The following is a 13,266-nucleotide window of genomic DNA, read 5'->3' as shown; positions in this document are numbered from 1 at the left end:
TTTTGCTTCCGCTCCCATCTTGGTACAACCTGATATCTCTCTGCCCTTCATTGTTGAGGTGGACGCTTCTGAGGTGGGTGTGGGTGCCGTCTTGTCTCAGGGTCCCTCTCCTGCCAAATGGCAACCCTGTGCCTTTTTCTCGAAGAAACTCTCCTCCGCAGAGAGAAATTACGATGTGGGAGATAGGGAGTTGTTGGCCATCAAGTTAGCTTTTGAGGAATGGCGCCATTGGCTAGATGGAGCCAGACACCCTATTACCGTGTTTACCGACCATAAGAATCTGGCCTACTTGGAGTCAGCCAAGCGTCTGAACCCGAGACAGGCCAGATGGTCTTTATTCTTTTCCAGGTTTAATTTTGTGGTCACGTTCCGCCCGGGGTTAAAAATGTGAAGGCCGATGCCCTGTCACGTTGTTTTCCGAGAGGGGGGAACTTTGAAGACCCGGGTCCCATTTTGGCTGAAGGGGTGGTTGTGTCTGCTCTTTATCCTGAATTGAAGGCAGAGGTTAAGGCAGCCCAGGCAGAGGCTCCTGATCTTTGTCCTCCTGGGAGGTTGTTTGTGCCTCTCGCTTTACGACACAAGGTTGTTAAGGAGCACCACGATACTGTTCTTGCTGGGCACCCGGGGGGTAGAGCCACAGTGGATCTCATTGCTCGGAGATTCTGGTGGCCGGCTCTTCGTAAGTCGGTTGAGGGTTTTGTGGCAGCCTGCGAGACCTGCGCTCGTGCCTAAGTCCCTCATTCACGGCCATCAGGTCCTCTCCTTCCATTACCCATTCCTTCCCGTCCTTGGACACATCTCTCCATGGATTTAATTATGGACCTGCCTCGTTCCTCAGGGAAGACTGTGATTCTGGTGGTAGTGGACCGTTTTAGCAAAATGGCGCATTTTATTCCTTTTCCTGGGTTGCCCAATGCTAAAACGCTGGCGCAGGCATTTATTAATCACATTGTCAAATTGCATGGTATTCCTTCAGACATAGTCTCTGATAGGGGCACGCAGTTTGTTTTAAGATTCTGGAAGGCTTTCTGTTCTCGCTTGGGGGTTCGGTTGTCATTCTCTTCTGCTTTCCACCCGCAGTCGAATGGCCAGACAGAGCGCATCAATCAGAATCTGGAGACATATCTGCGCTGTTTTGTGGCGGAGAATCAGAAGGATTGGTGTTCTTTTCTCTCCCTTGCGGAGTTTGCTTTAAATAACCGTCGTCAGGAGTCCTCTGATAAGTCACCATTTTTTGGTGCATATGGGTTTCATCCACAGTTTGGGACATTCTCTGGAGAGGGGGCTTCTGGTTTACCTGATGAGGAGAGATTCTCCTCGTCTTTGTCATCTATTTGGCAAAAGATTCAGGATAATCTAAAGAGCATGAGTGAGAGATATAAGCGAGTGGCGGATAAGAGACGTGTGCCTGGTCCGGACCAGAATGTTGGTGATCTGGTGTGGTTGTCTACTAAGAATATCAAATTGAAGGTTCCCTCCTGGAAGTTGGGTCCTAAGTTTATCCGGCCTTACAAAATCTTGTCCGTCATCAATCCCGTTGCCTACCGTCTTGATCTTCCTCAGACTTGGAAGATCCATAATGTTTTTAACAAGTCCCTATTAAAACCTTATGTCCAACCCACTGTACACTTCTCTTTGCCTCCTCCTCCGATTGTGGTTGATGGTAATCTTGAATTTCAGGTCTCTAGGATTGTGGACTCTCGTATTGTCCGCGGTTCTCTCCAGTACCTCGTTCATTGGGAGGGTTATGGTCCTGAGGAGAGGATGTGGGTCCCAGTGATGGACATTAAGGCCACTCGTCTCATCAGGGCTTTCCATAGGTCCCATCCTGAGAAGGTGGGCTCTGAGTATCCAGAGTCCACTCGTAGAAGGAGGGGTACTGTCACCGCCAGATATCTGAGAAGCTCTGACAGACGTTCTTCAGTACCTCTTGCTTAAGGTTCTTTTGTTTTGCTTTCGTTTTGTCATCTCGTTTCCCTCTCTCAGCTGTCATCTAGTTGCACTGATTGCATCCCTTTAAATCCCCTCCCATACTGCATCACTTTGCGGTTTATACAACTTCCTGGATTGTCCTCATGCTAGATGTTGCAACTGCTGCCTCTACAGATAAGTCTGTTCATTTATTTGTGTTTTCCTGTTGGCTTGATCCTAGGTGACCCTGACTCCCTCCGTATTAAGTGTAGGGAGCCGGTGGTCGTGTCCCCTCACTATTATAGGGTGTCATACAGTCGAGGCACGAGGGCATGCAATTATCTATCATAGAGATCTTTGCATGGGCTGAGCAGTCAGGGAGAGCGCTAGGGCTTTTACAGGGCTCACCCTTATGTTCCTTAGTTTGGGATTAAGTCAGTCGGATCTTTATCTGTTACTTATTGTTTCCTGCAACACCATCCATGACAGCTGAGTGCTGAATACCGCGCTCACCACATAGTAGAGCTGAACTGCAACTGATGATTTGTGGGCGCCTGCGCACTCAGGGGTAGGGAGATCTGATGAAACATTTTGCGCTGCAAAATCTGTATACCCCTAATTGCGCACGCGCGGTGTACGAAGTACTTCTATCGCGGCGCTGCAATAATTCTTTGCTAAGCCGGTGGATGTGTGCTTGCGCAGCGCCGCGCACACCCTCCTCCAGCTGATTCCTGTGCGGCCGCGTCACTTCCGGTATAGACTTTTCGCAAGGTATAGAGATTTGGCAGAACACAGGACCTGGGATGCAATGGAGAGAAGTGGTAGGAAAGGACCTGTGATGATGTCACTGTCATGTGATTAGTGCAGGGGGCGGAGTGTTGTATGAAGTAGAAGAAAATAGAGAACGGATGAACTTATCGAGTGAAGGAGATGCTGGGAGTTGTAGTTCTCTCCTCTTCTACCTCCTCCTGTAATGTCCTCTGATATCACATAATAACAGGCTGGACATGCTGGGGGTAGTTGTCCTCCCAGCTGGGATCACTGTCAGCACTTTCTGGTAGGACTCCCATCCTCCCCTCTCTGAGAAGTTATTTCCTGCCTCTTAAATCATGTCTCTTGTTCCTGAAAAGTGGCAAAATATAGTCACATCTCTCGGTTTTTACGCCCCCGGTCATTTCTAAAAGGGGCAGTGACAAGGGTGGTCAGGGGCAGTTGCGTAGCATGGTGGGGGCCAGGGGGCCATTGCCACAGGCGCCAGACTGCAGGGGGCGCTGGCCGCTGCTTGCACAAAAAAATCTATGAATTTACTGAGTTTCGCTTTGCTGCACTGCGCAGCGCCGCAGAGTGAGGAGCAGTATCAACAGAACGATCGCGCGCCCTGATGACTCACCAGGGCGCGCAGGGCAGTACGAAGCTCCTCCCACCTTCCGGGCAGGAAAGACACTGCGGAGCCGGAGCAAGAAGAAGAAGATGGGTGTTGCAGTGTGCCGCTTCAGGACTCCACAGCAGGCAGCCTGAATGAGCGTCGAGCGACACCGACAGTGAGTCAGTCATACTGTCAGTGTCACAGTCAGTGTGACAGCATTCTGAGTGTTAGGTGTGGGGTGGGCAGGAGGTATATTAAGGGTAATACTGGTGGTAGGCCTGGTATATGGACTGGACAGCAGAGATGGCATCTTCTGGGCAGTACTGTCTCTTGTCATCCTTCACCAGCACACTGACTTCACTTGGCCTGGCTCTCATGGCACTTCACTGCCTGCTGCTTGGCTATTAGCAGTGAGTGACAGTCAGTGTCACAGTGTGACTGAATCACTCCCTGAGTGTTAGGTGGGGGGTATATAATGGCCCCTCTGTATTATTAGTATATATATAATAGCCCCTCTGTATTATAATATATAATAGCCCCTCTGTATTATTATAATATATAATGGCCCCTCTATATTATTAGTATATATAATGGCCTCTCTGTATTATTAGTATATATAATGGCCCCCTGTGTATAATGATAGTAGAGGATACTAGAGGATGATAGTAAAGTGAGGAATCTAAAAATGTTTTCTGTGAAACTCTGCAGAGATGAGACGCGGCTGAAAGAAGGTATTATGGTGGTCTAATCTCCGAATGAATACATTGAGAAAAGTCTACATCACAGGAGAGGTCACTGGATGTAAGAGGTATGTGGTGCTGTATTCTACTGTATATAATAACATCCATCCACATATTTGTTTCACGGTAGGGTTGGGGGGTGGATTGAGAATATGGCCAACCTGCCGCATCCTGGCCCCAGACTTCAGGTCACACTGTATGTGTTCTGAAATCTGGGGCCTCACACCTATCTACTACATTATCTGTACTCAGAGAGTTATTACTGTGTTATCTGTAGTGTTACATAGGAATATAGGTGACATCTACTACATTATCGGTAAAAAGGGGCGTGTCCACAGGTTGAGGGGGGAAAGGTGACACCATTTTCTACCGCACCGGGTGACACCAGCCCTAGCAACGCTACTGGAACACAGCATATCAGGGCAGCATTATGATAACTAATATGCCTCTTCACTGCACCGCAAAGGTTGTTACTCAGCTTTCCCAGACTACACAATGCCAGATAATCCTGTTTAAAAAGCTGGTAAATCGCCAGTACTGTAGTATACCTGAATTTGCTAGCCAGGAGCCTTGAAAAGCTAAGTAAGAATCCCAGTGACAACATCTCCATACTAGACATATTTGTCATTCAGAGTCCTGGGAAAGCTGAGTAACAAATGAATGATCAGAATGCTTGTAAAGCACTGCAGAATATGTTGGCGCTATATAAGTGAGTAAAATAAAATATATGGAACTGTAGTAGGGGCTGCTAAACAAAACCTAAATAAATCATTCTCCATAATCACACAGTGCCATAGCTAGGTAGGTTTACTCTGTAGGGTTCTGGGAAAGCTGGCTACCACCATGTGGACAGCAGAATACTAAATCTACTAAGATAAAACCCCCTCCTCTGTCATAAATAGTTCCATAGCTAAGCAGATTTACCTTTCAGCATCCTGGGAAAGCTGGGTTACTTGATTTGTAATCCAGGTTTCCAACCCTGATAAATATTTGCATAGACAGTGAGAAATCCCTCCTGGCTATATAGGCAAACTTAATATTCAGGCACCTGGGAAAGCTGGGTAGCACTTTCTGTAGTGATGACGATACAGTTGAATACTGCGGCAATGCGATGGAACCAAACCCGAGTTGAAGTATCCGGATGAAGCATCCAAAGTCGATTCGCTCATCCCTAATTACAGTATTGGAGGTGGCAGGAGGATGACACTGTGGGGGCACCAGAAAGAGGAATTTGTGTTGAGAAGGTGGGGAGGATGACAGGGAATTAATAGTCTAAAATGTATGTCTGGCAAGCTCGGCAGAGATTAGATGAGGCTGAAATAAGATGTCATGGTGGTTTGGCCTGAATGGAGAAGATGGGAAAAGATAACATCAGATGGGAAAAGATAACATCAGAGAAGGGATCGCTGGATGTAATGGATAGATTTTCCTGTATGTTTGGTAGTACTGAAAGACCAGGCAGAATGTTGACTGTAAGACTGGCTTTATCCTGTTGCCCACGCCTCAACTCCTCATTCCGCTCCTCCATATATTAATTAGAGACAAATGGAGGAGAACAGAACCTGGCAGCTGGTGCTAGACACTGTAGAGGGGAAACTTCTGGGAACATATTTTATGCTGTTAGGGAAGTATTTTGTGTGGCCCTGTGGTACTTAGATCTGCTGGGGCAGTATTTTGTGCTGAACTGTGGTGATTGTTTCTGCTGGGACAGTATTTTTTGTTGCACCATAAAATTTGGTTCTGTTGGGGCAGTATTTCGTGCTGCACTGTGGCATTTGTTTCTGTTAGGATAAACCGTGGATCCACAAAATACAGAAGTGGTCCGTGTGTCATCTGCATTTTTATGTGGACCCTTTGACTTCAATGGGTCCATATTTTGCAAACATATTCCATCTTTTTGAGAAATGGACATATGGATGTGACGAATGATCCGTGTGCTTTCCTCATTTGTATGTCCACAAAATGCAGACCACGGACACATTGAAGTCAATGAGTCCACCAAAAATGCAGATGCAAGGACGATACCCATATTTTTGGGATCTGCAGATTGGAGACTGCAAAATGGATACGGTCATGTGCATGGGGCCTAGATTTGGTTCTGTTGGTGGGGCAGTACTTTGTGCTGCACTGTGGCATTTGGTTCTGTTAGGAAAAAAAGTGGATTCACAAAAATTGGAAGCAGTCTGTGTGCCGTATGCATTTTTATGTGCACCCTTTGACTTCAATAGGTCCGTGGTCCGCACTTTGCAGTCATATTCTGTCTTTTTGAGGAACGCACATGCAGATGCGAAAGGCACAAGGTTGATCCATGTGCTTTCCACATCTGTATATCCGTTCTGAAAATGATACTTGTCCGCAAGATGTGGACCACGGTCAATAAGTCCACCAAAAATGCAGATACAACACGGATGATGATACCCGTATTTTACAGATCCGCAGTTTGGGGAATGTATAATGGATGCAGTCGTGTGCATGGGGCCTAACAAGAAGTACAACGTGTCACGAGAAAACAATCTCAGAAATGCTTGGATAAGGCTAGTTTCACACTAGCGGCAGGGGACCCCAGCAGGCTGTTCCGGCGGGTGAATAGCCTGCCGGATCCGTCCTGCCGCTAGTTCACATATGTTCCCGGACTGCTGCTCCGTCCCCATTGCTGGAGTTCCGGCGGCAGCACGGCAGTGTACGCCGAGAGGCAGCCGGACTAAAAGTACTGCAGTATTATAATTATTGGTGGCAGTGGCCACAGGGTCCTCTCCCCTCTTCATAGGTGGTGTAGTGGTAGCTTCTGATCAGAGCCCCAGCAGTGAAATCTCGGGGCTCCGATCGGTTCCCATGGCAGCAAGGACGCTACTGAAGCCATTTATGGCTGCCATGGTGCCATGCGCAGCAGCAGCAGGGACAGTGTGATATCCTATGCAACCTAATAGATCTCTATAAGGGTGCATAGGACAAGGGATGAAAAGATCCCAGGCTCTAGCCCCATAAGGGGCTAATAGTTATTAAATAAAAAGTTAAAAAAAACACACCAAAATATTAAAATTTTAAATCACCCCTTTTCCCAATTTACATAAAAAAATATATAAACAATAATAAATAAAAAAATTGGGTATCGCCACGTCCGAAAAAGTCCACACTATAAAAATATTGAAAAATATCTCCTATGTGGTGAACGCCACAGAAAAAGAAATAAAAAAAACACACGATTCTCCATTTTTTTAGTCTCCGTCTCCCCTAAAAAATAGGATAGGACTGTTCTATTATGGGCCGCACGTTCCATAAATTGCAGAATGCACAGTTTTTTTGGCCATTTAATTTTTCTTTTGTGTGGTTTTCGAATGGTATCGAGTATTGCATTACTTTTTTATGGGACTGAAATTGAATAAAAATTTTGGTATTGTGACAACCCTAGTCACAGTGGTATAAGTCCTTCAGGTCACAAAGAAATGGCATCTAGTGGCTGTAAACCCCCCAGAGCCAGGAGACCGGCGCTGGATAACAGTTACTGCACTCTGGGGGCTTCTGCACAGAGAGGCCAGGGCTGAGAACAGTCACTGCGCTCTGGGGGCTGCGGTAATATGGCTGTAGTGTGTAGGGACTAAGACCCATATGGGAAGTGCCAGTCTTTAGTAAATGACCCCCAATGTTTCAATTTGACTGAAAGGCATCTTTATGATGCCAAGGTGCCCTTACCGACAATGTGCACCTATGATGGGCACACTCTAAACAACCCACTTATCAGAGTTTTCCACTAGGATGTCCCATTTTCTATAGGAGCGGCGAAGATGGCTGATCGCTGCTATCTCCAGCACTCCCGTAGAGAATGAATGGAGCAGCAGGGGACATGGCCGCTCCATCAGATTTGGGGAGAACGGTGACCCCATTCTTGGTGGGCAACTAAGAGATATTACTGCATGGGGGCATCTGAACAAGCCACTTATCAGAGTTTTCCGCTAGGATGTCCCATTTTCTATGGGAGCGGCGAAGATGGCTGATCGCTGCTATCTCCAGCACTCCCATACAGAATGAATGGAGCAGCAGGGGACACGGCCGCTCCATCAGATTTGGGGGGAACGGAGAGATATTACTGCATGGGGGCATCTGAACAACCCACTTATAATGTATGGGGCAACAAGGAAACATGAGTACATGTTTTGAGTGTTTTTTTATTCTAAATGGGCATTCATCGCAATATATATCGCTATCACGATAAGTGTTTTAATATCGTTATCGTGGGAAAAATTTTCATATCGCCCAACCCTAGACAGAGGTGGGTAGAGAAGGGGCCACTTCCTAAGAACTAGGTCAGAATGGCAATTCGGCAAAACAACCATCCTGCATCTCTCAGTCCAATGATGCACACCCTCTCAAACCTGTTAAATGTGCAAAATGTCTGAGTGCGTCATGCAGTCGTGTCTAGCAGTCTGCAATCTCTCAATAAGGCCTCTTTCACACTACCGTTTATTTTTTCTGTTTTGCGGGCCGTTTTTTGCGTTCCGTATACAGTCCGTATACGGAACCATTCATTGCAATGGTTCCGCAAAAAAAACGGAATGTACTCCGTATGTATTCCATTTCCGTGTTTCCGTATCTCCGTTCCGTGCAAAGATAGAACATGTCCTATATTTGGCCGCAAATCACGTTCCATGGCTCAATTAAAGTCAATCGGTCCGTAAAAAAAACGGAATGCATACGGAAATGCATCCGTATGTCTTCCGTATCCGTTCCGTTTTTTGCGGAACCATCTATTGAAAATGTTATGCCCAGCCCAATTTGTTCTATGTAATTACTGTATACTGTATATGCCATACGGAAAAACGGAATGGAAAAACGGCACCGAAACGGAAACACAACGGAAACAAAAAAACGGAACAACGGATCAGTGAAAAGCGGACCGCAAAACACTGAAATAGCCATACGGTAGTGTGAAAGAGGCCTAAGAGGTAAACTACCCAAATGTAGACTCTGATAGCCTTTTTATAGGGCAGTGGGGCAAACACTTTAACGCCCTCTTGTTGCGAGATTCAGTGTCTATCAGACCACGCCTGTCATCATTTACATATCTGCCTGAGACATATCTGCATGCTGAGTTTTGCAGTAATACAGCATTTCTATTTGGGCACTTTTTTGTCAATGACTGGGGGAAATAGTAAGAGTTTTTTTAATGTTTAATATTTTTCTTAAAAACTTGACCTCTTGTACTATGCACTGTAATTCTCCTGTGTTACAGTGCATACTTGTCCTGACAGGCAGGATGTATTAGCGTCCAGGGCGTGGTCGACCTGGGACCCTTCAGAAGGCACCCGGCTGCCATGCCCAGTAGTCGGTGCCCTGCTATTGCCTTCACAGAGTGCTGACGATCCTTCCTAGCATCACCCGCAATGCTAGGAAGGATCGTCCCCGTTGCGGCCTGCTATTGGCTGCCCCCCCTGACTCCAGATGTTTTGATCCACACGACGGGGAGATGCTGCAGCAACCATGCGGGCATCAAAAGCAGTGCGGGTGCCACGGAGCAAGGTAAGTACATTGTGTTAGGGGTCCGGGCATTAGAGGGGGCATTACAAGTGTTGGATAACCCCTTTAATGTACTGGCACATGCAGTAAAGGTACCATTGCTTCATGTTGGATCTACACATGCAGCTTCTGATTCAGCTTCTGGCTAATGCCAGGAATGGGTCCAAAGAAAAGGTATAGATTAAAGATGGATAACCTCTTCTCCCTTCTGTATCCACAAAACAGCACTGCAGAAATGCATTTGTTACCCAATATTCATATACTGTACACAGCAGCTAGACAATATAGTTGTAGCATCCATGCAGAAAGACCAGGCCTCCAGTACCCATGTAAACCGCCCCTGACAAAGCTGTAAGAAATGCCTCCAGTCATGAATGGAGGCAGCACACAATGAGCAATGCCTCTGCCAACTGCCAAAAATTACAACATAGGAGACAAAGATACTAAAAATCATTTTTTCAGGAAACAGCATCTCCTATGCTAAACCCTGGCTGTCACTCTAAATTACCATGAACTAAGCAGAGGTTCACCTACTTTCTCTGTGGTCCATTGAGCGTTTCCGTTCTGCCAGCTGACCGAAGCCCACAGGCAGACGGTAGCTAGAAGGCAGCCTGGCATGCCCCCGCTGTTTGTGCCACTCTCCATATGCTCCGCGTCAGTCAGCGTCTGCTTGCTGGCTGCAACGATCCGAACAGCAGGAGGGAAGTCACATATGGGAGGAGACACCCGAGTCTGCTCCAGCAGATGTGGGACGAGTGTGTGGTAAATAACAGAGGTGGAATTAGGAGAACACGACAGACGTCATCCTGAGGTAATCCGTGATGTGGCTTCTGGGAAGAGGAAGCTTGGGGAATGTACAGTATGGAGACGCTACTCACCATGTCAGAGAGCACACTGAGAGGGCACACCTTTCCATACCAAATCCAGCACACTGACCAGTAATGCAGTGATGTTTCTATGAAAAATTCCAAATATCAGAACCGGTTTTTCTTCAGAATTGCCTTGTACTTTTATTCACATGTCAGTGAATGATGGGTTGGAGCTTTCCATGTTCTCCATTGAACGTACACGGATCCACTGAATGCAATGGGGATTTCAGATGTCCATTTTTAGGCATACCCTACTTTGGTCCTTTTTCTTGACCAAGACACCCATTCAAGAATATGGGTCCATGAAAACCACAAACACATGGATGCCATCCCTGTTCAGTTGTTTTTTCACAGACTGTTGCTAGGTGAAACTCTGTAAATCCCCTAGTAGGATTATCTAAAATAAGTCTCCTTCACCTTTTTTTGCATATATTAAAAACATTTGATACACTGAGGGCAAAAAACAAATAAATGCATCCGCATTGGGCCCACAAAAAATACGGATCGGAAGCGGACGAAAGACATGGTCGTGTGTAGAGATGAGCGAATTGAAGCTGACTAAGTGGAATTCGATCCGAGTTTCAGGAAAAATTCAATTCACACCGAATCCGAATTTCCTTGCTCTTCGTGGTAATGATTTGCATTTTTTCATAAAATAGCTGCTACACGTGTGAGGACATGGAGAAAGGAACTCTGCGAAGGCGGTATCACCCATAATGCCATGCATGCAGCCAATCAGCAGCCAGCCTTGTGATGTCACAGCCCTATAAATAGCGGCAGCCATCTTAGATTCTGCCATTTACCAGTGTACTTAGTGCAGAGAGAGACATCTGCAGGCATTAGGGACAATGATAGGAAAGAATTGATTGTGGTGAAAAAACGATTTATAAGTGCAGGCAAAGGATAGGGAGGAATCGTTCCACAGCATTTGTGTAGAACAGGGTTCAGTAGGGGACCCAAATTGCCATTATACAACAGCTCTGTCATTCCAGCAAACCGTTCTTGTTATTGGGGTGCACGTGCTGTTTGATACAGCCATTAACAAGGTTTATTCCAAAGAAAATATTTCTAAAGTATGTCTTATTTTCCCTTTTGCGGTGCAGTTATATGTTGGGAAGCCCGTTTTGCTGTGTATTAGTGGAAAAAAATATATTTGCCCTTGTGCGGTGCAGTGATATATTCTAAAGCCCTGTTTGCCGTGTATTAGTGGCGAAATAAAAATATATTCGCCATTCAGCGTTGCACTTATCTGTTGAAAAAACTTTTGTGTTTGTAGAAGTAGAAAAAAATTAGGTCCTAATTGCCGATCAGCGGTGCAGTGATATTATATCACTGCATCGGTGAACAGCAATTAGGCCCAAATTTCTTTCTACTTTTACACAACACAAAAGGCTTTTCAACAGATAAGTGCAACGCAGAACGGCTAATATATTTTTATTTTGCCACTAATACACAGCAAACAGGGCTTTCGAATATACCACTGCACCGCTAATCGGCAATTAGGCCCTAATTTTTTTCTACTTTTACACAACACAAAAGGCTTTTAGACAGATAAATGCAATGCTGAATGGCAAATATATTTTTATTTCTCCACTAATACACAGCAAACGGGGTTTTAGAATATATCACTGATATATTCTAAAACCCTGTTTGCCGTGTATTAGTGGAGAAATAAAAATATATTCAACATTCAGCATTGCACTTATCTGTTGAAAAGCCTTTTGTGTTGTGTAAAAGTAGAAAAAAATGAGGGCCTAATTGCCGATCAGCGGTGCAGTGGTATATTCTGAAGCCCTGTTTGCCATGTATTAGTGGCAAAATAAAAATATATTCGCCGTTCAGCGTTGCACTTATCTGTTGAAAAGCCTTTTGTGTTGTGTAAAAGTAGAAAGAAATTAGGGCCTAATTGCCGATCAGCGGTGCAGTGGTATATTCTAAAGCCCTTTTTGCCGTGTATTAGTGGCAAAATAAAAATATATTCGCCGTTCAGTGTTTCACTAATATGTTGAAAAGCCTTTTGTGTTGTGTAAAAGTGGAAAAAAATTAGGGCCTAATTGCCATTCAGCGGTGCAATTATATATTCTAAAGCCCTTTTTGCCCTGTATTAGTGGCAAAAGAAAAATGTATTCACCATTCTGCGTTGTACTTATCTGTTGAAAAGCTTTGTGTAGTGTAAAAGTGGAAAATAATAAGGGCCTATTTGCCGTTCAGCGGTGTAGTTATATGTGATATTTTGTATTTCAAACATGTTTTTTTCGGGAAAATTGATGGGTGATTGTACACCTCCTTTTGCTGTATGGGCCGAATTACATAGTGGTGAAATTTGTTATGTGAAACAGGCTTTTTTTGAGAAAATTGATGGGTGATTGTACACCTCCTTTTGCTTTATGGGACAAATTACGCAATGGTGAACTTTTTAATTTCAAAGCAAACTTCGTTGCTCTGTATCTTTTGTGAAGTCAATGTCTCCAACTATGTCCCTCGCGCAATTTACACCAAATACATTATTTTCATATAGAGATCCAATAATTATGTTGGAGGCATGTAGTGTATGAAAGCCATGTGCGACCCCTCTCATCACTCTCACGCTGTTCTACACCTGGTTTAATGTTGATAAGTGCAAGATAATGCACCTGGGGCGTAAAAACCCAAGAGCAGAATATAAAATCAGTGATACAGTCCTAACCTCAGTATCTGAGGAAAGGGATTTAGAGGTCATTATTTCAGAAGACTTAAAGGTAGGCAGACAATGTCATAAAGCAGCAGGAAATGCTAGCAGAATGCTTGGGTGTATAGGGAGAGGAATTACCAGTAGAAAGAGGGAGGTGCTAATGCCGCTCTACAGAGCACTAGTGAGACCTCATTTGGA

The 13,266-nt window shown here is 45.2% G+C and overlaps 1 protein-coding gene across 1 annotated transcript in view; it reads right to left on the bottom strand.

Moving 5' to 3' along the window:
* QPCT (glutaminyl-peptide cyclotransferase) overlaps positions 1-10,284 on the bottom strand; it is a 624,483-nt gene extending 614,199 nt beyond the window's left edge. The window contains exon 1 of the mRNA XM_040429302.1: positions 10,063-10,284. Within this exon, the coding sequence (XP_040285236.1) occupies positions 10,063-10,173 (111 nt within the window). The 5' untranslated portion in view covers positions 10,174-10,284. The remainder of the gene's footprint in view (positions 1-10,062) is intronic.
* Between the last annotated feature and the right edge of the window lie 2,982 nt (positions 10,285-13,266).

Source organism: Bufo bufo, chromosome 4, assembly GCF_905171765.1.
Source record: "Bufo bufo chromosome 4, aBufBuf1.1, whole genome shotgun sequence".
NCBI classification, from domain to species: Eukaryota; Metazoa; Chordata; class Amphibia; order Anura; family Bufonidae; genus Bufo; species Bufo bufo.
The sequence above is the reverse complement of the archived record's forward strand: the minus strand, read 5'-3'. Positions and strand labels throughout refer to the sequence as shown.